We start from the raw sequence: 27,752 nt of genomic DNA on the forward strand, positions 1-27,752 counted from the left end.
ATTTGGCTTCGTTAAAACACATCTCATAAATTTGCATGCGAAAGCTTTTGTGTGGCGATCAAATTAACGCAACTGCATTTATTATTGAACAAAAATAAATGGTGGAGGTGCCGGGACGGACGGGAGTTTTGGTGGATGCGCCAGGAAAGATGTCATCAATCTTTTTTTGATTTGCGCAATTATGAATTGTCAAAATTGAGATAATTCAAAGCGAGGGGCCTTTAATGATGGCGAAATAAACAGCCGGATGTCACCTGCCCGTTAACCGGTTTTTCGCATTTGTTTTACTGTCATACCGCCACTCTCAATTACTGGCATAGAACAACACTAAAATCGCCAGACATAACAACATTCTGAAATCTATTTTCGACGCGGATTTGAATTTATAATGGCGCTAAATCGACGGAATTGGACAGGGACGTAATGAAATAATTTGATTATTTAATCTAACTTTAGTGCCAAACCAAATTCGAAATAAAAAGCATTTCAAAACTTAATTTTTATTGGAATATTATTTATATCTACAAAAAAAAGAAATCTGTTACTCTAAACTCCAAAAACTAGAAAACAAAAATGAAATGACATAACAACAAAAAACAATACACAAGATAAGAGAAACCACAAATTACAATAATTATAAAAAAATAAAAGGAGACAAATTTAATATTTGTATTAAGTGAATAAAACAAGAATCCAATAACAAATCCCAAAAAAAAAACAAAAAACACAATAACACAAATCCCACGCACAACAGATAAAAACAAAAAATAATAAAAAAAGTATAAACAACAGAAAACAAAGAATGGCTAAACTTGAAAATCACAAACAAAATTACGCATAAGGCTTATACATACAGGTTGCGCCAGAACTCGCGCCCCAAAGAAAATTTTCAAGTAAGGTAAGATACCAGAGGCATGAAAAAAATGTTTAAAAAATTCTATCTGTCAAAAAATTTTAACATATATTTTTTGGCATTTGACATTTTTGTATATCTATTTAATGATACTAATAATCTTGTATATGTTTTTTTTACAATTATTTAGTAAAGGGACAAAAATTTTGCCAATAAAAGCCACAAATAACATTGAACAGAGTTACAATTTAGGATACAGCTTCCTTCTAATAGCCTATAGCAAAAAAACTTGGAAAATTAATTTTCCAACAGAAATAAATAGAGTCAAAGTGCAAACTTTAAACCCTCATAACTTCGAAATTTTTATAGATAAAATTTTTTTAACATTTTTTCCATGTTCCTGGTATCTTACCTTATATGGCATTTTTCTCTGGGGCGCGAGTTCTGGCGCATCCTGTATACGTAACTCAAATTTAAAACTGAAAAATAAATCAGAGAGGAAGTAAAAATCAATTTTTTAGTGCTCAAGTATTGAAACTGAATTTTAGACATTAAAGAATTTTTGCGAAATCCCAGCCAAGTACTCGAGTTCTGTCCATTTTAAAGGACAAATTTGCATCGCAAAGAAAAATTACTCTTGTTTCTTATTGACCGTCTGGAGTTTTCTCGCCCGTCCCGAGATTTATGAAATACGAGTATGTCTCTCCGGTGAAATATTTCCAACAAGTGCAAGTTGTAAAAATTCTCAAGCCAAATCCAGTATTTGGGGGTTAATCTTAATAACACTTTAAATAAAATAATTGAAGAAAGGGCACGATTCCGCTCGCGATTTTAATGAAACACCAAAGGAATTTCAGTTTAAATTAAAATGCAGATTTCGGCGAGGAATTCGACTAAATGAACCACCGTCGACCGTCTCGCGGGTAAAATCATTGGCAGGGCGGCCAAACATTTTAATTACGTCTCTATGAAACCTCACTAAAATCTCGTAATAAAAACAAACACCGACTCCTATTCACCACGACAAAAATGCGTCACAGCCCGAGCAAAATATTTTTTAAAGCAAAAATTTCCAACGACTTATTAACGACGTGAAAAGACTGTTTCATATTTAATAAGCAGCAACTCAAAGTTTTAATTTTACGAAGCAACACGGAAAAAGTAAGTGGGTAAATATCAACAAAAATAAACTGACTGATAATACTCGCTCTAATTATTTCCTGACCTTACTCCAGAAAGGCTTTTCAACTCTAGAATTGATTTTCAGAACTTTTCAAAAATAAAACATAAATGAAAATTCAGGTTGAGTTATACTAAAATTAAAATATCAAAAATTAATTACGAATGCAGTGCGAGAACTATTTATTAAAATATAAAATCGTAATCGATAAAATTATGAATGATTAAAATAACAATTAAACTCGTTCCAGCAAATTCTAATATGCAATATAATAAATTAAAAAAATGGTTAATAATAAAACATTTTACAAGCAATTCCAATATTCATATAGGCCCCTGTATCCCTTTAACGTCCTAATAACCTCTTGATGTCCCGATATTATCCTCCTCTTGCAATAATTGTCCTCATCTGGTGCACCAAATCAGCTCTTTTAATAGTGTGTATACGACTAAGCATGATTTAAACCTCCCGACTCTTCCTTATATGATAGAGGATACGACACGGAGCGCCTTTATTACACGTTATTACAGTAGTATTTCCAGCTTATGTGTCGGAGCCAAGAAAGGCCCCACTAAAAGAGATAATAGCGTATATAGAAGTTGTCGGTCTGGTGTGCACGTGAATTATCGGTATTAAACGCCACCTAGCGACGTCTTTCAAGTTGCAAAAAAACACGTTTTTTGGGAAAAGAAGCCGATTAATATAAACATGGCAGGAACGGTGACAGGTCCTTGGGGAATTCCGCTGCAGCTGGGATAACTCGATTTGAACAGCTCCTGATGGCTCAATGGACAACCTCTACAGCGAGAACTAATCAGGTTGTGGACGCTGCGGACCGTTCCTGTTATTTATTTAGCGAGAGAAGGGTTCCTAAAGCCGGGGTTCAACTGCACAATCCCAAAAATCGGTTTTGGAGCAAACGGTTATGTCCCAAAAACTAACAGACAAAGCTAGCAATACAAAAAAACGTAACCAGTACGAGTGAAACTAAAAATTTTCAAACAATTAAGCAACAAATATATATATAAAAAACATACACATTAGAAGAAAACCTAAAAGTAGAAGCAAAAATCATAGAAATTAAAAAATAAAGCTAAGAACCACGAAGGACAATAAATAAGACAAAAAACAAACAAAAAACATTAAAAAAATTGACACAACTTTATATGGATTTCTAAAGACCACTCAAATGTGGATATTTTTCATCAGTCGACGCGTCTTCAGATAAGAAATTATTGTTACCATTGCGCCAAAACGCTAACAGTCATAAAAACAACAAGTGTTAAGGAACGACAGGTGTGTATATAAAAAAAATATTTTTGATAAAGAAACGAGACGAGTAATTCGAAAAAATTAAGAAAAAAAAAAGAAAAATAAAATGCTTAAACGAAAAAAACAAGAAGAAACAACAAAATATATACAGAAATATATAATAAGTGTCGTACAAGAAAAAAAACACTGTCCAACACTCTAGTGGTTTTATTGACATTTTCCTGCTCAGAAAAAAATCAAAAGTAGGTGGTCTCTATTAATTTTTCCATGCAAAAAAAAATTGATGGTACCAAGGCAAATTATAAATTAAAAAAACAAAAACGCAAAATGATGTATAGTAGATTTCATTGAAATTGGCATAATAGGTGGGTATGGAATTTCGTATTTAAGTTTGTAGCCCTGCACATGTCCCTCATACAACAGCTGATGGGTTTTTGTTTTTCTTTGATTACTTACCTACATGGTTTATTGAACTGACATGTCTGACATTTGTATTCATTTTTTCACTGTTTTCGTTGCTTGTTCGTTATTCCCACTACTTTTTCAAATTATAATTAAAAGTAGTTCTCTTCAGAACCCCAGATTTAAAGTACACGCTAAGGTATGTTTGAAAACATAATCAATTTCTATTTGTTGTTCATGTTTTAGCTGCAACTTTCACCGAAAATAAATTGTGTTTCATCTCCGGTGTGAATGAAACGTCTTTTAAAATTTCTAGCAGCCACTTGTTATCTGTATTTTTTCCAAACCAAATAGTGTATGTTTTTGGTGTTAAAACTACACCTACAAAGGGATGAAACAGGAAAAATATGGAAAAAACTCTCTCTGAAAACCTCTGAAAGAGGGTTTAAAAATAAAATTTTAACTATCTTCCTCACTTTTTATAATGACAAATTTAGTTCCTTAATATATAATATATAAAGCCTTTTTCACATTTAAAGCGCGGTTTACACAATCATGGCCTACTTATGCCAATTTCAATGAAATGGATTATATCTAATAATAATTGCAAAATAAAAAACAAGAAATGTTAAAATTAAATATTGTGTACCTAAGCTAAAAATAGGTATTTAAATTTGTTTCAAACAGCGATGGGCTCCACGGATTTAAAATCTGCCACTGTGAAAATTTGACTTTTTGCGTTTGTTTTAATCGATCGTAGAGCTGTTGAAATATTCATCGCAAATTTGAGCCCCGGCAATCTACCTGTCGAAGGTGCCTTCGCAAATGTAAATGACATGAAATATTTAGTATCAACTAGCTAAAGTTGTAATTCATGCAGGAGAGCAGTCCCTGTGACACGGAATCCCCATCATTCCCTATTACATTATAAATGTCTAAATGTGTAATGTGAGCCTAGTTTTGACGTGTTAAAAAAAAATTCACGTCGTTTTCGTATTCAGTCTGCGAGAGTTTATTTTTGTCATCCGCGCCTTCGAAAATAAGTCAGTAGATAGGGCGACAGGCAGGCTCGTTTGTATTCAGGAGTACACATTTAATCTGATACATGTCACGCACCGGTGCTTTAATCTTAATAATAATAAACTTGACATCCTGCATCTCGACTAGATCGAAATAATGTTCAAAAGCACTCGCGGAACGGAATTGTTGCAACGAATCGTCATTAAAATTTAGCAGGAGGAAAGGGTCACGACGCCAAAGGTAGATGGATATCAAACGTCAAATTAACGAAACGCCGCGCCGGATCGTTTATAAATTATTACTTTTAAGTCGCTTCAAACGTTTACATTGTTACAGTTCTAAGGAATTTTAAGCTTTGTAAAACTTGGATTTTACGACGCGTCTTAAACTCTTCGAGAACTAATAAAGATATTGCGGCACTAAAAACTTATAAATATTCGAGAATTGCGAGACCAATTCCGAGCACAAGACAACTTTGTGGCCGATTTAAGCCGCCTAAAAGACACAAAATTGCATTTTTAACACACTTGGATGATTTTGAAATCCGTTGAAAGCACATTACGTTGTATTATTAACAATATAAATAGAGAGCTACGTTTATTTACTCCACTTTGCAATAAGTGGTTATTTTACTTACTAAAATTTCAACTGAAAAATAAAGAATACCTTATTTAAAATGATCGAATAAAAGCAAAATCAAATCATCTCTTCACGTTAACATTTTGGGAAAAAAATTAGAAACATACCACTTAAAATAAAAATGAACACAAACCTAATAAACCTTCTGTATCCTTCCTATTTGAAATATAGTAGAAAAAGCAAAAAGACATATTCGGAGCAGCCAATGTAACAGATAGTATAAAAAGTTGAATTTTAAAGTAATAATAAAAATACAAATTACAAAATATCAAACTAAAAAGCTGAAAATAAAGTTAGTAAAAGTTTTGTAAAAATAAAAAGAAAGAAACTAAAAACATTAATATATAACAAAATTAAAATTGAAGCGCAGAAATTAGTAATGAAAAAATATAAAACAAATAAAAACATAAATATGTAGTAAAACGCTAAGACAGAAGAGACCAAAAATTATAATTAATTCATTATTAACCTTCCTTGTTATGTAAAAAAATTCACACCACGCCAGAATTGTTCCAGCTTCACTGGACAATTCCTTTCTAATTTTTTTATGTTTAAATTTGTTGTTTCTCGTAACATTTTTAACGAAGAATTAAATTTAATCCTCTGTATGTGCCAGAACTCGCGCCCCAGAGAAAAATACCATGTAAGATAAGATAGCAGGTATGTACATAGATAAAATGTTTAAAAAAATTTATCTATAAAAATTTATTTTGAAGTTATGAGAGTTTAAATTTTGCACTTTGACTCTATTTATTTCTGTTGGAAAAATATTTTCCAAGTTTTTTTGTTACAGGCTATAAAAAAAAGAAACAAGGAAGCTGAATCCTAAATTGTAACTTTGTTTAACGTTATTTGTGGCTCTGAGTTGCAAAATTTTTGTATCTTTACTAAATAACTACAGGTGTCCGGAAAGTCGCGCACCTCCTTGAAGGGGAGTAATTAGGTAGTTGTAAATGTAGTAGTATTAATTGACATTTTTATGTCTATTTAATGATACTGATGATCTTGTATATTTTTTTATAATTATTTAGTAAATGTACAAAAATTTTGCCAACAAAAGCCATAAATAACACTAAAAAAGTTACAATTTAGGATAGAGCTTCCTTGTTTCCTCTTTTAATAACCTGTAGCAAAAAATCTTGTAAAATAATTTTTTCAACAGAAATAAATAGAGATAAAGTGTAAAATTTAAACTGCCATTACTTCAAAATTTTTGTAGATAGATGTTTTTTTCTTGTTGTCTAGAAAATCGCCCGATGATACAGTGCCACGGAAGTGGGCGACTTTCCGGACACCTGTATAACAAAACATAATACAAGATCATCAGTATCATTAAATAGACATAAAAAATGTCAAACGCCAAAAAATAAATGTGAAATTTTTTTAACAAATTTTTAAACATTTTTCTCTGGGACGCGAGTTCTGACACACTCTGTATATGCTATAGCTTAGCGACACGAAACAATTTATGTGGAGCTTCGCAACTATCGCAACGATAAAATTTAACTGAAGTTTAATCGCACCAAAAACCAGAGCTTTAAAAAAGTTTAATTATTTAACATTGAAAAGTGATAATATATTGAGCGTTATCTAAGCAATTCTGAAAAATGTCTTTTCCGTTTATTCAGTTAATCCGCTAATCCTTGCACGCCAACTGTCACTTGATTATTATCCGTCATGCAAATAATTTCTCGGATCAGATTTATTTCACACATTCGAAACGCTGACAGAAAACATATTATTACAATGAAATTGCGTTAGCGCACCCTTTAGTTCCGCCCTTTTAATTTTAATCCAATTTAAAATCTCACCAACCAAAAACTCCATTCGGGTTACTGTTTAGTCGAAAAAATTTGCGAATAACCCCTTAGATCATTGGGTGCGAAACTGACGATGAATAAGAACTTTAGAAATGTCAAGTCAAGCAGTCGCTCGCATATTTTAAATGTCGCAACGTTAGATTAAAACGAAAGGAGAAAAAAATACAAAAAACCCAAGTTGTGTAAAATAAAGTTCATGTCTAATATCAGTGCCGTGACAGCAATCATGTTTATTCGCAACAATCTAGATCTGTTCTTTTTTTAAATCGCGCTGTTAAAAAATCATTAAAAAAGTATGATTAAAAATGGCTTTGTTTGTGTTGATTATCTAATTCCGGTAGTGCATTTTTGTCGGCTGTCCGATTAAGTTACAGCCATAATCCGTTTATTTTCCTATTTACTTCTTCCGTTTCCCATTTAATTCGATCACTGTGACCATGTGGAAATTACCAGCGAAAAATCCAACATCCTAAAATTGAATACGGAGTAAGAATTTCATTACTTTAAAGCGGCAAGAAAGGAAGGGTTTACGAGCCATCTAAGATTCCACCCACCCTCTCTGATTACAAAATCATTGCAGGAAGTACTCCGTAATTACAGTTGTTAGAACTTGATTTTGAGACGTCAGAAAAGGACGAAGAGAGATTTATTTCCTGGGCCTTTATTAAACTTATACTCGTCAGGATTCTGTCATAATCATAATGAATCGGCAGATATCTGAGACACTAATCATCAGAGAAAATCTGCAATGCTTAGTGACCAATTCGCAGACTATAAAATACACAACAGAACAAAAAAAAAGCTTTATTAAAATAATAAACTGAAAAAATCACAAAAATTGAAAATACAGAAACAAAAAAGTAACAAAAGTAAAAAGCTAAACATTATTTCTATTAAAGTAGTTACACAAATTTTGATTGTGGGTTTAAATAGTTTCGACCAGATTTTGCGATAACCTGGGGTGAGCTGTGCGTGTTTTAGGGCCCTGGGAGTCCCAGCCCGAGCTTTTATAATCTATCGCAACCTAAAAGAAATAAATTTAAGCAAACAATTGGGTTATTGTGTGTCGGTCATTACATCATTACAAGTCATGTAAACCGGCCATAAAGCAAGCCCTCAACTTAACAATTTCTCCCTTTGGTAAAACACGCGATTTAAAGTAAAATTAGCATAAATGGAGTGTTGAACATTAAAAGATCACTCTCATCGATTCGATTTTTCGCGTCGTAGTCGCACTCTACCGGTCGTCGCTCCAACTTTCTTCGTTCTGATATCTGTCACTAGGGTGCCTTTAATGGTTCTTCTCGCCCGCAGCGATTTATTCAAATGGCTTTTATTTAACGTAATCACATGCTAGATCGTAATAAAGGACCAGACTTACACACTGTCAAATACCACATGGGAAACCAGATGATTGAGTAGCTGCAACTTTGAAAAATTCAACTCTTATCGTACCTGTGATAGACGAAATTAATTAACCCGAGGGCTTGTATAATAGCGCCATTCATTTAATTATTTTCTTCCATTTTTTACGTACGCCGTATTTAGCTCAAGACTGTAATTTTACGATTAGACACGAGGGTTTGAGACTTAGCTAATGTTGGTCAAAAATAAATATCTTCAACCTCACTGCAACTCTTTCAAATAAATAAACTTTTAATGAGAAAAATCGTTACAGAGAAGTCTCCTGCGTTTACTTCATTTCGTTTGTTTAATGAATATGCAAACTATCTCCTACTGCAGGATTAAAAGAAAATTTAATGTACCGTAGCAGGAATATTCCTGCGCAATTTTTCAATTACATTAAACACGTCTATAAAGTGAAAACAAGAATTTAATGTCGTTGTTTTAGTATCTCCATTAGGTGGTTTGTACTAAACTAATATCGATTCGAGATATTTGCATATAATTTTCTCAACTTGAGTGGCACTACAGGATATCACCTGCAATTAGTAAAATAAAAAAAATTAAACAAGTTGCTAAGACATCAAAAATTTGTATCTTTTCTCGACTATCTCCTAATTGGTATTAGCATCGTCTCGCAGTCTCTTTTCATTTAAAATATTCTTTATCTCATGTAGGTATTCCATTTAAAACTCGTCGAATCGATCGAAACTTAATTGAATAGCGGTGTTCTCCGATTACGTTGTAATCTGAGTTTAGTATGTTAAAATCGTCTCTTTTTGGTTGATTTTCCCGCCTTCGTGTGTAGACCCAATAAATCCACGAACCGGCAAGAGGTAAATTTTTAATACCTCATCAACAAACAATAAAACAAGCAATCGTTTTTACGACACCATCGTAAACTGCAGCCACGCGACCGGTCAAGTCAAGTCACTGTCTTTTACGCCATATATCACACGGAACGTCCCGGTCATGTGACTGAGCACGTGTATCTTATCGGTTTGTGATAACAACGCCGAATAGTACTCGGGCTAATTTTAATGCCTTTACGCACACAACCGATGGGGATAATTGATGGGGGGCTTGGGGGCGGTCAGGTGACATCTACCCTGTGGGGCACGCACGAATGTCGACAGGCGACATGCATAAAGATGCCGTTTATTAGGCACACACGCACGAGCCAAAAACGAGTTTCTACGACGCCCAAATTCAAACAAAATGACTTTTATTGTCATGGAATAATGTTTAATTGAAATCAATTGAGTGACAGAAGAATTGGAACAGTTTAATTTAAGTATTTATAACAAATGCTTTTGAAATATTAAATTTAAGGAATAAATAATTAAGTCAAACTTTAAAGTTGCGTTTTGCCATTTTTTACAAAAAAAAATTTTTTACTTTACCTTCACTTTCAACTCGTATAGAATGTCACGTTTCTTACCTAAAACAGAAAAAAAAAACAGTAAATGGTCAGCCATCACTCGCTGTCGTAAATTCCAAATTCCGAATGATTCGTTTCGTGTTTGACGAAAACTCGTAACTATAAAGGGTGTTTCAGATACCCATCACTGCGTTAATTTTTTATTTTGCCCTTAATCCCGCCCATAATTACACGCTCGTAAATACTCCCCGAAAGAAAATAAACTTTATTTCTTTTTTTTTAGTGTTTCTTCGTCGCATTACCATTTTCCTTAACTCGGAATGTGTCCATCGAGGGTAGTTTAAATTCCAGGGCAGATATGATATCGGTAACACCGTCGACTCTAGGTCGGACCACACACGAAGTAGGCCTTGACACGCGACCACAGCCCTTCTCGTAATTTGTCAAATTGTTTTACGCACTTATTTATGCGGAAAATGGGTGTCTACTTTGAATAATGGTGATTTTATGCGCTTTTTTCTAATAATGAAAGATATAAACGGCTTGCTTCGACTGTTTGTCCCTTTTTTTTATTAGTTTGGGGTTGGAAGTGGACGGCACGCAGCCGGGCCGCAGCCCGAGGGGGCACCCAGGTATTGACCTTATTAAATTTGCATAAAGGAAGCCAAATCGGACGGAGCCTCGGTTCAAAAGGAATACCTAACTTAAAACTTCAAAAATTATTGGTCTTGTTGGACAAAGATATATTAATTTTGAATTTCATTAGGGAAATAAAGAGAAAAAATGACAGACCGATCCAGAAAACGAATATTTAGAAATTAGCACAGACGAAAGAATAAAATTGCGCCTTTGTAGCTCGGGCTCTCCACCTAAAGTCAATTCGTTTCGATGGGTTCGCCGCTTATCCAATTTAATAATGAAAATTCCTCGTAATGACTTAATTAATTCTTAAATTCTTCCCTTCGGCTTACTTTTCGAAATCTCTTTTCGTGGCAAGTGTCTTGGCCGGATAAAGAGATTTCAGTAATCGATTCGCGTCAAGTTTTTCATACTTAGAGGAATTCCCCTTTGAGAAATCAAAACTTAATCTCTCGAAAACCATAAAACTAGAATTAAAGATTAAACATCCAACTATAAGCCATCAATTTTATTACGTCACGAGCTAATCGGATAACATTAAGCGCGAAAGTGTCGTTTTTCCTCCCTCCATGTTTTAAATAAATAATTCGTCGAATCTGGCCCGCTTTTCAATGCTAGGGTTTAAATAAACAATGTCTTTGTGGTGCGGTTAGTTGGGCAAGTGTTCAAGTATAAAAGCCAATTTAAATGTATAGAATTACCGGGATCACTCCCTTGATTGCGTTATTCTGTTCTCGGCCCTTACATTGCACTTAACGAAGCGGTAAAATATGCCTCTCGAGGGACCCCAATTAATACCGATCCGAAGATGGGTCACGCATGATAAATTTATTTCCATTTAATAATAATTATTTCGTGGGGCAATTTTTAGACACAAGGAACGACCTCGGGTTAATCAAATTAGGCGGCAGTTTCTCTATTTCTAGGATTTAGTTTAACTTGTTTTTGTTTTATTAAGTCTTTCTAATATTTCAGTTAAATAATTAAAAATACTTAGTTTTTACGCTTTTCTGCTTCTTTTCATTTTAATATTTTTTCTTTATTCCTCTAATTTTTGTTAATTGTATGTTAATTGTATTGTATTTTCAATTTAACTTCATCTTTTGCTTTCGCTTTCTTATAATTTATTCCAAGCAAGGTACTTTATTTTAGTTGCTGTCCTAAGATTTTAGCATTCATATTTTCTATTATTCAAATTCTTGTTTTTAGATTTTGTACTCATGTTTAGTCTTTTCCTTTCTAATTTCTTCGTCTTTTAATTTTTGTATTGTCTATTTTGGAAGTTTTGTCTTTCTATTATTTTATCTAGTAGTTCTAGTACCTTCCCTAAGATTTATTTACAGACAACTTTTATATTACTTACTTTATTGTCATCAAACACCTACATTCTGATTCAGTTCAATTAAAATAACAGTTTTTAAGTGTTCCAGTTTTCACTGTTTTTGATCAAATTTCTTTGTGTTCTCTGTTTTATGTTTAGTTTTTATAATCTCTATGCCAATAATATCTCTGAGGGTGGGATTTTAGACACATGTGTCAGACTCGGGTTTAATAAGTCAGGGCGTGAGTCAATACAGTGGCGCACCGGTGCCCCCACGTCAAAATCAATTAGACGCCAGTGTAAATTTAGGGTGCTTTCGACAATCGGCTATGCTTAATGATCGGGATTATGACGTCCTGTTAATAAGCAGGGATTTCAGATCGGACTATTCAGAAGTTCGATTAATTCCTGAAGTTATATTCCTGAAACAAGTATATAAAAAGAACGCCACTTCAACTTTAATTCCATCTTCCACTTAATTTCTTTTTCAGACGGTGGCTTTTCCCCGCTCTTATTATTATTTACAGAGTTTTTAATTTTTACTCACCTTATTAAAATCGTATCACTTTTGGGGGGAGTTTGTTATTGCTTAGAGACCTTATGAATTTTTTAAATGTTTCAACAACAAATGAAGTATTGATTCAGTTTTTTTGACACGTTTCCAACTTCAATGATTGATAAACCTATAATTTAACGACGGAATAGGAACTAAAAATAAGTCAATTATTCATTGAATTTATTCGAGATGTCAGTTTGAAGAAGATACTGTTGTCGGACGATACGGGGAATATATCGAATATTTAAATATAGTCAACGTTTGTAAGAGACGTATTCATGAATCGTTTCAATTGTTGATTGAATTAAATTGATTCGACGCGAGATGAGTATTTACAGATTGATTAAATATACAACGAGGACGAAAGTTTAAACTGGAAAAAAATAAAAGCTAAGAACTAAAAGCTAAGCTGTTATACAAACCGGTTCTTGCACATAAACCAGTTTTAAACAAGTTTTACAAACAAAAAAACCGTTTTGTGAATTTTACTATTATTATTAATAGCAACTTTTGTCACTTTTTAAGTATTTGGACAAAACAAAATATACATAGTTTGGGAATGATGTGTTGTAAAATGGCAGCGAAATTTTGTTGTTTGTGTGAATACTAATGACAGTGATTACAATTCGAGTTTTTCCCGCACGAAGTACCATCGGAATTAAATGATAAAGCACGTGGGAACACATCAGAGAATTCAGTTACGGTTTTGTAAACCACTAATGATAGATAATAAGGACTTGAGATATTTTATTTATGAGTGTTACGTGGTGTACGACATCGGCCATTAAACTTGATCTTTTGAAAGCAGCCCAACGCAATTAAAATCCGTCCGAAAACGTCCATAAATCAGAATTTATTTATCACGACTTTCGCCATTATCGAAAAATGTCAAGAAAATACCTGATGCACGAACTGTGTATAAAATTGCAATAAACTCGTATCGCCAACGAATATTTTATGATAATAAAACGGCCGGATGGTGTCGTTTGCATAAAGTGAGTAAAATCTTGCAGCGACCGAAATTTTTTCAACAAGCTTCGTCAATATGTGATGGCTTTAATGGGAAACGTGTCACCATTAAAAAGGGATAACGATTCGAAAAGCACGACTCGAAGAACGACCTACGACCCCAGAAACACGATGTCCGAACTGATCTACAATTCCGTTAGTTTCCACGGGAAAAATCCGAAATTTTCACCTAATTGGCTGCTCGTAAAGTCGTCAACGGTAGCCCTCATTAAATCCAAGGCGACTTTTACGAGCAATTGCGAATAAAATCGACTCTTTTCTATCGGCCAATCGCGGTAATAACCTTTTATTTTGGATCGGTATTTACTTTCGTCACGTTTCGTATTGAGAGCCATCCCAAAAAAGAACGCTACCTCGATACACCCGAAAAGGCCAATCCATTAGACTCCGGTCGTGATACGGGGTGTTAAGCGGGATTTGGTGAAGCCGATAATTGCATATTTGAACGCTAACTTTCGGGAAATAACGGTATTCAAGTAATATTTTCATGATGCAGAGCCAGTTTTTAGATTATTTAAAAAGTAATTATCTCTGCAACCCACGCATAATAATTTTATTACCATTTCTTGGAAAATAAACGACATTCGACATGTTAATTAAGATTTTTCTGGTAGTGCGTAATTACAAATTATGCGTAATTACCATTAGATATGAGCTGGATAAGGGACCAATAAAAGACAAAGTGTGTGTAGGCTTTTAATGTTGGATTTATACTCTCACAATCTTGATCCATAAGTAATATCCTATAGTTTTTATTTGCAACAAATGCTTGAAAATTCTAGATATTTTTAAAACAATTTCACAAGGAATATTAAATTCTGGAACAGTCTATATAAAACCACCAAAGAGGTTCTATTTATTTATAAAAACGCGTCTAATGATTATTGTATGATTTATTGCTTATCTGTGACAGTAAAATTAATTAACTGTTTGTTTTACGCTGTCAGTTTGAATCAAACTTGGGCGACCTTTTGACTTGATATAAAAGAACAAATTGAAACCGATAAAGCTTCGTTTTATTATTGAACAGGGTCAAACTTCCACACTAAGCATTTCTTTCAATAAATTAACTTTGTGGGACTCTTATCTCATAATCCTGAATCGTTTTGCAATTTCCTCAACTATAAACGTCCGTATGATTTCTAGTTAAAGATTCGGAAGTCGATTTAAAATTTTTTGTGTGGGTCGTCCGGCAACAGGTGTGTGGGTGTGAGCATATCGATTACCGCTCTTCTTGACCACCTTCGAGCTTCCCTACCGTTTAATAACAATGTCCGAAGATTTTCTTGTCGGTTTTAATTAAAATCGTTTCCGAAAAATATCGATTTGCATTCTCGCGCGGCAACATCTCAATTTTACAAACCGGCTTAGAGGCGATTATTCACTTTGTCATATCGCTTACGATTAATTGGCTTAAACCGAGTTTAATTTTTTGAAAAGTTTCGGATAATGCGACTTGACAAGTTGTTTGTATGTGCGTGGGATTCACCCAAACAAACGCTCGACGATAATTCAATTTCGCTAATGAACCAACGCACGAAACGGGAAAAAATCGAACTGGGTTTCACACTAATTTCCAAAAATTGGAATTAAAAAATCGGCTTATTAAAAGTGGAGATTTTTTTGTCGCTCGGAAAATAAGCTTTTTACTCGTGAATGATCGTGTGTGCAAGAAGATTGCCAGAGGGATTTACCGACAAACCCAAACTCATTTTTTCATGTAATCAGGAGCTAAACAGGTTTCTAAAAAAAGAACTGAAAAGCTCCTTGTGGGATTTTTGAAGGATCTACGAGGAAAATGTAAATAAGAAGAAAATTTCCGTTAAAAGAAGCTCGATTTAATTCAAGTTTACCAAAAATATCAAAATAAGAAATTGCTACAATTTTTTCAAAAATTAAAAAAAATATTTTCGCAGGTCATAAAATGCATTTTCTGCTCTCATGTCGGTACATTTCCAATTTTCAAATGAATTTTATTGTTTATTAGTGTTCGTTTCAGCGTAAAACTTACGCCACGTTTCCGTGAATTACGCGAACGATGGCACGGAACATAAAATCGCAACGGACGTGTCTTGCAATCTGCAGTTTGTTATCACAATTAAATTCTCCGGATGAATGTTTGGAATAGAAAAAAGGTGACGAAGGTTCAAAGACGTCCGATGACCGGTTGATTTTGATCGAAAAACGTGTTTTGTTGCATAAACGATTAATTAAAATCGACAACGAATACGTTATGTGGCTTATTAGGCGGAATTTAAAATCAATCCAATTACAAACAATAAGGTTAATAGTAGAATCATTAATTTCGGCCTTAATGATGTCTTATGCTAATTAAAATATTTCGACGGGATGCGGGAAATGATCCAAGAAGACCGTTACAGACATCGATGATAGTTTGTCCAAATTAAGTTTTAAATAAAACAGATTTTTGAGTGCATATTCCGAATACACAATACAATAAAAAAATGAATGTTTGAAAACTTAGAAAACAGTTAGGTGTGTGAAATGCAAAAATTAAATAGGTACACAAAAAATATATTCCCAAAATTTTTCTGCAACTAAAACAAGGCATTGCTTTAATTTTTGTTGTATTAATATTTAGACAAAGAACAAAACAGAAAAAAATGTAAGATTGTCATTTGCCCATTTAAATTTTTTATTTATTATTTATTTTTCTTCAATATGACACTTGACGTAGTCAGAGGTCACAAGTTGCCACAAATTTATTATGAGATATTTGGATTAATGCCGGAAATATGCAGAAGAAATCAGAGGGAAATTTTTTTGTCAAGCATTTAGTCATTTCGCACTGGAATTTTGACGATTGAAGATAAAGGCGTAAATGGCTACTGCAAGGGTAATAACCTCGCTTACGAATCGCTGAAATAGTTTTCAGGTTTGTGAAAAAGTAAAAATTCGAAATATTCAGCGATAACCCAAAAGCCAACAGAACAGAAGGAACTCGTCTCAAGTGTCGAAATCTAGCCGTTGATAGACAACTCTTTCAGAAATTGTAAACAAAACAAAGTCTGGCAATGTTGGTATGATAATGAAATTTAATTATTCGACATAGAGTCCGATAGATTTTCAATCTGGCACATAAACAATGGTAAATGAGTGTACCCGCAGCCATTACCATATCGGAAAATGATAACAATAAATAAATCAGTTGTTTCCCCTCCTACCTTGCGAAAAACGCCGCCGCCGCCGAGGCCTGTGCCGCCGTCCCCGGCATGCCGTTCACAGCAAAAGTGTATTTAGTTTCGGAGTAGACACCGTACACTGCACTGTCATTGCTGGTGCCGCCGCCACTGCCACCCCCGACATAGCACGCGGTCGCGCTCTGGTACCCCACGACCCCTTTCACTTTTTGTCTTTGCGATTTGGTCTTTGATCGGAGGCCGCGATTGTTGCTGAGCAGTCGGTCGGTGTTGGCTTCCATTTGCGGCTTCGTGGATGGCTTCCTCCGTCTGATTGCGTCTGCTGCCGCCGCTGTTGGGGCAGGCACTGATCGGGATTTCGCGCGCCCATTCACCGCACTCTCCCACTCTCTTTGGGATCTTCCGCAGCTTTGGTTCTGGTGAGACATGAGGTGGCTGTAGTGGCCATTCATGTTGCTTTCCGGGGGCGGAACGTACTCGGTGGACTTTATCACCTCCAAGTCGATCTGAAACAAAAAAAAAAGATTCGTGAAAGGCTACTAGAAATTGACAAGCTACAGATGTCCTGGCTAAGAATACTCAATATCTCATAAACTCAGAGCCACTTGTTAGCACAAAAACTAAATAAAAATATTGTAATATTTAAAATATTATAAAAATAGTCGTAAAACCAGAAAATAATCAACAGACCCTCCTCGACGAACTAAAAAAATGTAGCTATTTACATTTTTCTTTTCTGTTAAAACAAAAGAAATTCATATTTTCTAGTGAGTATTAAAAAATTCAAGACGTTTCAAGTACTAAATTATCACTTTTCATGGAGGATACAGCTGAATGTCACGACTTGAACATTTGAAGATGCTGTAATTACTCAGCAAGGTGAATTTATTATCATTAAAGAATACTTCACCTTTTAGACGTTCTTCAGTAATCAAATTCTGTTTGCTGAACAATTCAAATCAGGCTGAAATTGCACTACTTCAAGTCAAGATACTATCGACCTGATTCAGAAAAAGTCGAAAAAAACCTTCACTAAGAAAGAAAAACCTAAGTAGGACTATAATTTGGCATAAAAATTACTACGGTAAATTTTTAATTTTTAATTAATTTTAGTTTCAGTTCCATTTTGATTTTTGTAATTTTTCTTTTACTACTAAAACAAAATAAAAATCCTCACAGCAAAAATGTAACTCAGGGTAATAAAAATTAACTAATTTGACTTATATTGATTATTATAAAAAAAAGTACTACTTATTATGATACATGTTTCGAAATTGCTTATAATTTGAGTTAAAATGCCATCACTTTCATTGGCGGCGTCTTTCTAATGGTTGCGGCAAACCGCAGTTTGCTCTCGACAAAAAACCTTCACGGAATCGCTTCAATAATAATCTTACAAGTCCACCTCTGCCATATATGGCATCTAGAAAGTTCGTTATATCAGCACAACACATTGTCTTTATCAAATAATCACTCCGACATCGCTTTATGCAATAATTCCCTCACGGGTTCTCTCAAGTCAAATATTTGCGAATCCGTGAAATTCCCCAAACCACAAATAAGAAAAAAAATCGTCGCCTTGGTGCCATTGATCAAAGGTAATGGACGAAAACGGCTAAATGCAGGCCGCAAACAACCGCGAATGCTTGCCATCAAACGAACAAACAAATTTGTCAAAACGTCAACCGGAAAGGGAGATACAGACACCGTTTTTCTACACACTGGCCAATTTGCCAAAGTTTCTTGTAATTTTTGTTGTGATTCAATTACGTTGATTTATTCGGCTGTTTTAATGGCCGACTCACGACTCGATGCTTTTATCTTTTATCAGCTTCATAACTGGAGAGTCGAGATTTTTATCTTGCGACCAAATCGGAAGGAAATGCTTATGAAATTGCGATCCGGGGAAAACTATTATAGAAAATGTGCACTGTCATTGCTATGCGTGCGCTATAACCGAGGTTTTTGTTTCAACTTGTATAGATAATTGAAAACGAGACTTTAGATTGATTATTGATCTGACATGACTCGCTCTTTTGCCATACGAATTAATTGTTGCAACAGCAGAATAATTGAGCCAGTGATTTATGGTCACATATCAAGCCTTAGAGCAAATTATGTAACCCCAAAAATAAGGTAATGTTTCGCGAATGCTGTTGTGCAAACTTCCTAATTCCATCATTATTGCAATTCTTCCGAATTGTTCTATCAGAAGAATTCTATCAATCACTCTTAGTGTCAGTCCTCTCGTCCCTAGTAAAGTTTACCCAACGTCGAGGATTATCCGGATTTGGACTGGCAATGTTGAAATATACACCTATCAATCAAACACTTCAATCGATTCATTATCATCACAGCCTATACATCAATACCTAATTAAATGTTTATCCAGGTGTATGAACCGAACTTGATTTGCATCCAAAGTCTCTAGACCATTTTCATTTAACTTTCCGTGTAATATATACGGGATACATGTTGCTATTATGAGCAAAATAATCTTTGGTAAGAGGAGCGAGCAAAGTTTTATTAATTTCCAACTTTCCAAGACTTCTCAATGGACTTGCGTAATTATTTTCCGGGACGTTTACAGATTGGATTAGCGAAAAAGCGTGCTGAAAGTGGTTGTTTATGTATCAAGCAGCAAAAAACACTTTCAAAACACAGGCAGAAAGATTAACATCCATTTGAGACTTGTTAAGAGATTCAATCAAGAATATAACACAAAAAAACATGCGTGTAAAAATTGCATATAAATAAAATTAAAAGGTTAAAAGGTAGAAGAAGCAAATAAAAAATCCCCCTTAATCCTTCTCAATTCTCCGTCAAAATCCAAAGTTCATTTTTCTTTTTACTTCATTATAAAATCACAGAATTTAAGACTTAGAATAGCCTAAACTTTCCCTTCAATTTTTTAAAATTTTTTTGTCATATTTAATTGTAACTGTTTGCGAATTTGGAACCGCTGCAGTCTGAGTCAGCCGCACAATAATCGCTGGCCATCTTACGGCCGCCTATAAGCGTCATTAGGTGTTCGTCCCCTTCGTGATTTTCCTCCATGATGTATTTCTATCGCCTGCTTTACTTTGGCAAGTGCTCAATGGGCCATTTCTCTCGCTCCGCCAGACGTCTAAGGCTAAAACTATCGTTTTCGTCCATTACTCTAAAAAATGTCACAATGGCACCGATTTCGAGCAATTCCGTGCCAGTAATTCACTCGACGATAAATCGTTTTCGGGGACTTCCCCTAATCACGCGCCACTTTCGGCGAGTGTTAACGTCTCCACTCACCTCGGGCACCAAACGCACAAAAACTCCATAAAATATTCTTCTATAAAGTTTAGAGCCCCCTCTCGTATCAAGAAGTCTCTTTCGCCCAATCCAGGCACGGCTCAGCAACTGTAATCCGTTTTGGCAGGGTGTACATAAAATCATATTTTACACCGCAGTGTGAAGAAATTGATGTTTCGGAATGAAAATAATATTAGGGGGAGAGTTATTGAGGAAGTTGGCGGTGGGCAAGGGAGAGGCGTATTATGATTGGAAATCGGCGGTTTTTCAGACGAGGAGAATAAAAACTTTATTATCGCTGTGATTAAACTACCACGAACTACCCTTTCCACTTTTAATATTACTTATCGAGATTGCGATAAAGGGACCGGAAGTGTAATAATTTGTGTACGGTGTGATGACATCAGGGTGATGCCGAGATACGACGGGCGGGGTGGTACTTGACTCACTTGCTTCCGGAGAGGAGGGTGCCACAGAAGGGTGCTGGAAAATCCTTTAATCATGTTAGTGACGGAATTTACCCTGTTAAAAGATTTTTTACAAACGCCAAATACCGAAATCAGCGACTTTACACCCAATCTTCGAAGCTAAAAATATTTTTCAGACATCTATTAATAACAAAACCAAAATTTTCAAACAGTATTTTAATCTTCAATCCTTCCCTGAACGAGTTCAAGTTGTAACTTGGATGATTTTACATAAATGCTTGAGTTATTCGACGTCCAACCACTATTATTCGCTGTCCGTTCTTGCCCTTCCTTCCATCCATAAATATTTCTTTATGCAGCAGCCGCTACCCTGACAAATCGCCTGATTATCACCCGAATTTGAATGAGAAAAGACGGTCATCGAATCAAGACCGCGCAAAAAATTCACTTGGGCCACTAACCCCTCACACAAAAACCCAAACAACTGAAATAATAATCATCCGAATCAATGAATATTCCATTTGCCATCCTATTTGGAGACTCTGGTCATCCCCAGCCATAAAACTTTCTTTTCCTCGTTATTGTCTTTGTTTTATATTTAACCCTCCTAATTTATTACACTCGTCGGAAATCTTCCGTGAAACGGCCCAACTCTAATTCTCCGAATTTTTGATTTATTATTTTACGAGAAAAATTTTTCTTCTTATTGACGCCGTAATCTAATATTCATGTCGGACTTTATGGACTCGTCGAGGTCACGACGAGGGTGACATGTTTTTTATAGCGAGTTACCACTTCTGATGGCTCCACTACTTAACTTTATCCGGGGCTGTCACTTGACTGCACTTGAAATATTATCACCGGATTGTTCCGACAAGCAAAAAATTTTAATGTTGCAAAATTTTACTCCGGGAGAAACAGAAGGCGGAAATCGGTTTTATTGCCAAGCACTTTTACGATAATTGCAATTTGGAGCTCATTAGTTGATTTGTATTGAGGGAGGAATCCATTATCGGAGTCTCTTGATTAAGATATAAATCATCACCTTACTAGGGGCAACATTCCTTCAACTTCATCGCTTCGCCGGAATTAAAACGCTGCATTAAAATGCAAACTGCATTTACTTATTAAAGATTAATTGTTTCAGATGTTTCAAAAGGCATTTTTTTGTTTTGCCTCCATCTAATGATGTATAAAACATTCACTCTATAAATAAATTAAGTCACAATGATTATTAACAATAAATAAAAAATAAAAAAAAAAACATGCATAAACGAAAAAACGAATAGAACTATAAAAATATAGAAATAAATCAATACAAACGAATAAATAACTCTTGTTTGAGTGTTGAAATTAGTCGTTTAGACACTCATTTAGTGCCTAGTTTAACTTTTTACAAGGTTGGTAGCGATGTGAAGCTTGTTTCATAATAAATCAGTCTTTTTAATTTATTATGACCGAATTCAAATTTGACCAGTGAATCGAATTAACATAATTCAAATTTAATTATAATTTAATGAGCTGTCCCCAGGCATCCAATTACTGAAATATCATATTTTATGAAGTCGTAAAGCTTCTAGTAAATCTCTTTTATTATGGCCACATGAAACTGGAGGGACAGGATCTATTTTACCGACAAATTACAATTGCTCAACCAATAAAATTAACATGCTATAAAATTAGAGCCGGGAGCCAATTTTTCCCGAGTTATTTTATATACAAAGGGACTGAATTACCTTTGAGATTAGCCGAGGATTGATCCATGCCGTTTTGACATCGTTATCCAGTAGCTTATAGGAAGCCTTTGTGATAAGCTTAGGAATGTCGGACCCAACTGACGAGGGATGGATTCGCTGGTTCGGATCTTTCGAATGCAAGGATCTGAAATGATAAATCAAATTTACAATAAAGCCACATTTTATTGCCCTGCCAGAAAAATCACAATTAGATTTGAGCCAAATCGGGATCATCAATCAAGCGAACACGAAGTATGGAGATCCACATTTTTACTCCAAATTGGAAAAAAAACACACAATGCAGCTTAAAAAGAGAAATAAAAACAGAAATGTAAGATCGCCAAAGAGTACTTCTCATTCTTTATTCGCACATTGGTCTGTGATGTTTTTTATTTATGCAATACCTAATTACATTTTTGTCCTATGTGTTTTATTCATTTGTCTGTTTGTTGTGTAACTTTCTATTCGCTTATTCGATCGATCTTCTTAACCACACGTCAAAGAAAAAATCTCGTAAATATGTAGTTATTCATTCATAGCACAATAACCAAGTTAAATCTAATAAAACAAAAAATACTCTAAGCAACTCATGTTTGTTTGCCCATTCGCAAAATTTATTCGCTGTTCCTCTTTTCGTTATTCGCTCACTTAATTTTTTTTTATTGTCATTTACTTTTTTCTCCTTTTTTTCCTCATCCACTTAATTTATAATTTGTTGATTCGTTTGTTTATTTACTTGGTTAAATTTTAATCAATTTCCTAATGCTACTACTTGTATTTAACTAATTTAACGGTATTTTGCAAAAAAAAAAAAACTACAGCATATTCATTTAACAACTTTCTCTAATCAACATTTCCCCTTCTGGCCCTTTCCCAAACTCAATCAAAATTCCTCCGAAAAACCGAAATCGCTCCTTCATTACGCCCATTTGCTAAATATCTCCCTCTTCTTGAGTGCTCCAGTTACCTAAATGGCCCCGAAACCACGTTGCACTTCCATCTGCCTCTGATATTTTTTCAATTACCGTTTTCATCCACGCTTCATTAAACCTAATAATTCAAGCTTTGAAAAGTCGCACCGCCTTGCCATTCATACAACGTCAATCGATTCTAGAGGGTTGCATATGCCAAGGGGTGACTTATGCTAAGCTCGAGGGTGGCTAAAGATCGCAATGATTTATTACAACACGAAGCGTATTCTTGCAACGTGACTTTAATTTTAAATCGTCTTATTGTTTCTGCGGATATTTGGGGAAGGCATAATTTGATCCTGAGATATTTTACGTTTGATTGATGATCCTGAAGGATGACTTGGACATATGCTGCACGAGAATGCAACTCCAGACACGTGACAAATTAAATATCAAAAGAGTAAAGTCTGAAACTGAGAGAGTGGTGCCATCTGGATGCTAGAGTTTCAAGTTTCAGGCGTCGCGACGCGCTCTGTTTTAGTCACCCGAGTTGAGAGAGTGGCGGCGCTACTCGTCCGGCAGGAAAAATCCACTTTTTCGAATTCCTGCAAAGCCGCGTTTCTTGACAGACAATTAATAATTTGCTTATTAAAACAAAGCGGAAATAAGGCGAAAGGATTGCATGTGTAATAAACATTGGAGTTCTCGTATTACATGTAGATTTACTGCTCTTGTCAGATCGTTTAATGTAAGAGAACTCGCATAACCCCGGTCTATAAATAGTAAAGGTATCAGAACTGTTTAATCCTTGATGTATGAGGTGCAGTCTCACACACGGCAATCAAACGAAGATATATGTCTGTAAACAAGATCAAAGACATGACATAAAACCGATGTTCACGAAAAGCAAGAAATTTTCGGCTACATACAAGCCACTTGCGCTCGATGCTTCATGCAAATCCGAAAAATATGTGCGCGACTGGGAACGAAGTTTGTTAATATAGATTATACAAATTTAAAAGCATTAGGGACTCGCGCACAGCATAAAAACTTACTATTTGTGTGGTTTTAAAGTTATAAATATTTGATTTTTTATCATTTGGAAAATAAATGGCTTTGAAGTATATATACTTGGGTGCATATATTTGAATCGAATTTTAAAAAACGATGAACTTTATTTGATACTTTATTTTTGAGAGCTCATTTCTTACATTGTTAATTTCTTATTAAAAATAGAAAATACAAATTATTAAAAATTGAAAAGAGAAAACTGCTGAAACAAAAATCCTTTTTGAAGGAAACGGGGGGTCAATTCGTGTTTTGCAGAAAATCGGTGACCTCGATTTGAATGCTCGTCGCCATTTGTGGGGCAAGAATCCAATAAACCGGAATAGGGCCTCTCCTAAATGACTAATCCGCCCTTATTTTTGCAATATGTGGGAACAGGCATTCATTTCATCTAGGAGCGTTGTCGTAATGTTGTTTACATTCGGACCGCCACATGGCATAAATTCTCTCGTTTTATTTCTCTGAAAATAGTTCGACTCCGGTGCATTGTTGGTTGCCCGCACTTGTGTTCATTTACCGGAAATTATCGAAATAATCCCGGTGTTATTGATTGACATAAGCTCTAAAATTCTTTGATCTAGTTCGGCTTTCTTTCGTGCCGCGATAATTACTCTACCACTAATTAACTGTACCGGTTTTTATGACTTTTTGCTTTTATCAAACGTGCTGTAGATTTATTCCATTTTAATTGGCGTTAAAATATACAAGTGCGACGCTAAAAACGGAGAGAAACTTGGATGAATTTTCCTCGGGAAATTCGGATAATTTCGACAGAAGTGTGCATCTTGTTAAGCAAAAGTTTTTAAGTGGATTAAGCGGACAATGCTTTTGTCTAATTGCACTGTTATAGATCTAATAAATGAGTTAATGGATCATCGCGGCACGCTCACCAAAATAAACTAATTCCAGACAGGAAAATAATTAAACTAATGTAAGGAATTGCGAACGGTTATTTATTAGCGCATTTCGAAGGCGATTTTAAAAAGACGGATTTCCTGCCAAAGGTATTTACTTATAAAGTCATAAATAAAGCGAGGTTTTAATGTAAATTCTATAGCTTCTTGCACTTAAAATAAAAGCAAGAGAAATGGAAATAAAAAACTCACTAAAATTGATTTTTTTGTCTTTCCCATTGTTGAAACTCACTTTTTAATATTCTTAATAACAACTTTTAAAAATATTATATAAATAAATAAGTTTTTGTCTATGGGTTAATTTCTTCTGGAAGGTTGGTAGCAAGGTCAGTGACCTGGTGAGTGACAAATGCGAAACACTGAAACACAGTATTAAGTTGATCAAAAAAACTCAAAAACAAAATCTTTTTTTTATTTAAAAATCGCAGATGTGAAAAATAGTGAAAGAGTATTTTCGCTTCTTAACTTCTCATCTCGAATGAGAATCTTTTTGATTAGAAAAAACGCCTTCTCCAGGTGAAGTGCGGTGTTTCATTACCGCCTCGGCGCATCGCAAACGTTTCTCATATGATAATCCCTTTGATTTCTATCAAGCATGCTTTAATCAGAGCGTCGAATGTAAAAAATTCCTCCGAGTCCTATAACTCCATTCCATAAGCTTCAGGGGAATCACCGATGCTCGAAAATTCATCACTGTTTAAATAATAGAGCGCTCACCTGGCTGGATTGTTGTTGTTGGATGGTGGCATCGGCGTGGGAATTCGCGGAGGCGGCACAGGAATGGGGGTGGCTCGCCTCCGGGCCGGAAGTGGCCGTCCAAAGTCGCTCATCTGAAAAAAATATTTACACAGATTTTAGTTTTGTTTGTCTTGCGTGTTTTAGTTAAAGTAAACAGGCTCCTCACTACCTGAATCTTTGAAATTTTTACTCGACTCCCCCTCGTTTCAGGCTAATTAAGCAAAATCTGACAAAGTTTAATTAAATTTAACATACGAACAACTATTCTGACAAAGTAAAGCGTCTCAGTTAAGACTTTAAATTCGAGATTAAATTTCGGATTAAACTATGTCCACATTTTTTTTCGGTTTTACATAAATCTTAATGTTTTACTATAATCACGTGGAAACTTGACAAAGTTATGTTAGATGAGATGAGCACAGGCTATGTGAATACAAATAGAACTATTATAGTACAGTGGCTTGTAATAAAAGCCATTGCTTGGAGCGAAATACTGGAGTTGAGCTATTTTATTTTAAATAACATTTACTTGAAACTTGCGGCGAAACCATTGTGAGATATTTTGCGATAAAAAGATACACAAAGAGAGAGAAGAAAAGGAGGAAAAAGTCGCAGGCTTTGATCTATTAACTGAAGCTCGACAAGAAAAGAATGTCACTGGAGGTTCGCCTGCAGACGAAGACGCCATTTTTATTGCATTGCAAAGTTAGACCGCACATTGCCGATTCAAGATTGCCTAAATTACACAAAAAAAGTTACCAAAAGCAATGCTGTAACAATCGTCGTTATGAAACACTTTTTGATTTTATTACAAGTTGCATGACCAATAAAAGTGTTTGCTGTTCAATATGGTGGTTTCGATATGACCCATCAACTTTTATGTTAGTTAGTTGGGTTATTGTCCCCTTATACTATGGAATTAGGGATGCATCCTGTCTAATATCCTCCCTGGACTAGTTTTATGCGATTTGGTCCCTGGCCGAAACAATAAAGTCCCGTTTTTGATTAATGCCATCTTTAAATCATCCCACCCCAAACAAATAAGCATTCCAGCAACACATGTACACCATAGCCTTGATTTAACTGTGGCTTTTAAACCGTCGGATGAGTAAATAACTCTTTGCTGTTCGACCGAACTGCAAGCATAAATAAACATCGGAAAAGTCGTCCGATTTTGGAGTTTTTCGACCGGTGACTCACTGAATTTACGACCTCTTGTTCGAGTCGTGATCGCATTAGACCAGAAGTGGCGCTAATGCAAGACCGATATCGAGGGTTACTCGATTTGTACTCGTGTTGATTAAATCAAGCGAGCTGTGGAATGCGTTTTATGGATCTGTCTTAGATACTTAAGGGTGATGGAGGGATTATTTCGAATTATTCCGACTTGAATTTGTATTAGGATGAAGCAGTTAACTGGGTTTGAAGATCACACGACTTTTCGTTTATTTATTCAGTCAGACGGTTGTTCCAATAGTTCTTTATTTGTTTTGTACGAGTTCATATTTCTTGCGCCTCGATGAAACTTCTTGGAAATTCTTCGAGACGGTTCGGGTTGGACGAGCTTTCGATGACCCTTCAAAACTCGCCTCTAGTATACACACATTATCATTAGAAAACCCTCAAAACTGTAGCAAAGGTTGTCAAAAATTTAGGGAATTTAATTTTAGCCAACATTATCCAAGTCGCAAACCATTTCAATGACAAAAGCAGCCAACTAGTTACCGCGAGATTAAAATAAGTGTCTTGACTAATTTATTTGACACTCCCATAATTTTGAAATAAAGTGTAAATGCATGTTACTTAATTAACGACGAAAATGGTATTGTCAAATTAAAGTCACGGAAAGTGATAGGTCAACACGACCAGAAGTTGCATTCACTTATATTTTCATTTTAACCAAAAACTACTTTTATTGTCTTGTTAATGGTATAAGAAAGCGGGAAAATAATGTCACAGATTATTTACAAGGAAATTTATTTTTTATTTCGT

General features: G+C 34.9%; 1 protein-coding gene across 2 annotated transcripts in view; it reads right to left on the minus strand.

Annotated features, from left to right (window-relative positions):
* The window catches only part of LOC123005490 (kinesin-like protein CG14535), an 86,752-nt gene that overhangs the window by 49,571 nt on the left and 9,429 nt on the right, over positions 1-27,752 (minus strand). For both annotated transcript variants that reach the window (XM_044399272.1, XM_044399271.1), the window contains exons 2-4: positions 25,740-25,852; positions 22,130-22,274; positions 16,702-17,183 (exon numbers count right to left, since the gene is read on the minus strand). In XM_044399272.1, coding sequence (XP_044255207.1) covers positions 16,702-17,183; positions 22,130-22,274; positions 25,740-25,852 — 740 coding nt within the window. The remainder of the gene's footprint in view (positions 1-16,701; positions 17,184-22,129; positions 22,275-25,739; positions 25,853-27,752) is intronic.

Source organism: Tribolium madens, unplaced genomic scaffold, assembly GCF_015345945.1.
Source record: "Tribolium madens isolate multiple individuals breed KSU strain unplaced genomic scaffold, Tmad_KSU_1.1 Scaffold_20;HRSCAF=117;Tcas5.2_LG4, whole genome shotgun sequence".
NCBI classification, from domain to species: Eukaryota; Metazoa; Arthropoda; class Insecta; order Coleoptera; family Tenebrionidae; genus Tribolium; species Tribolium madens.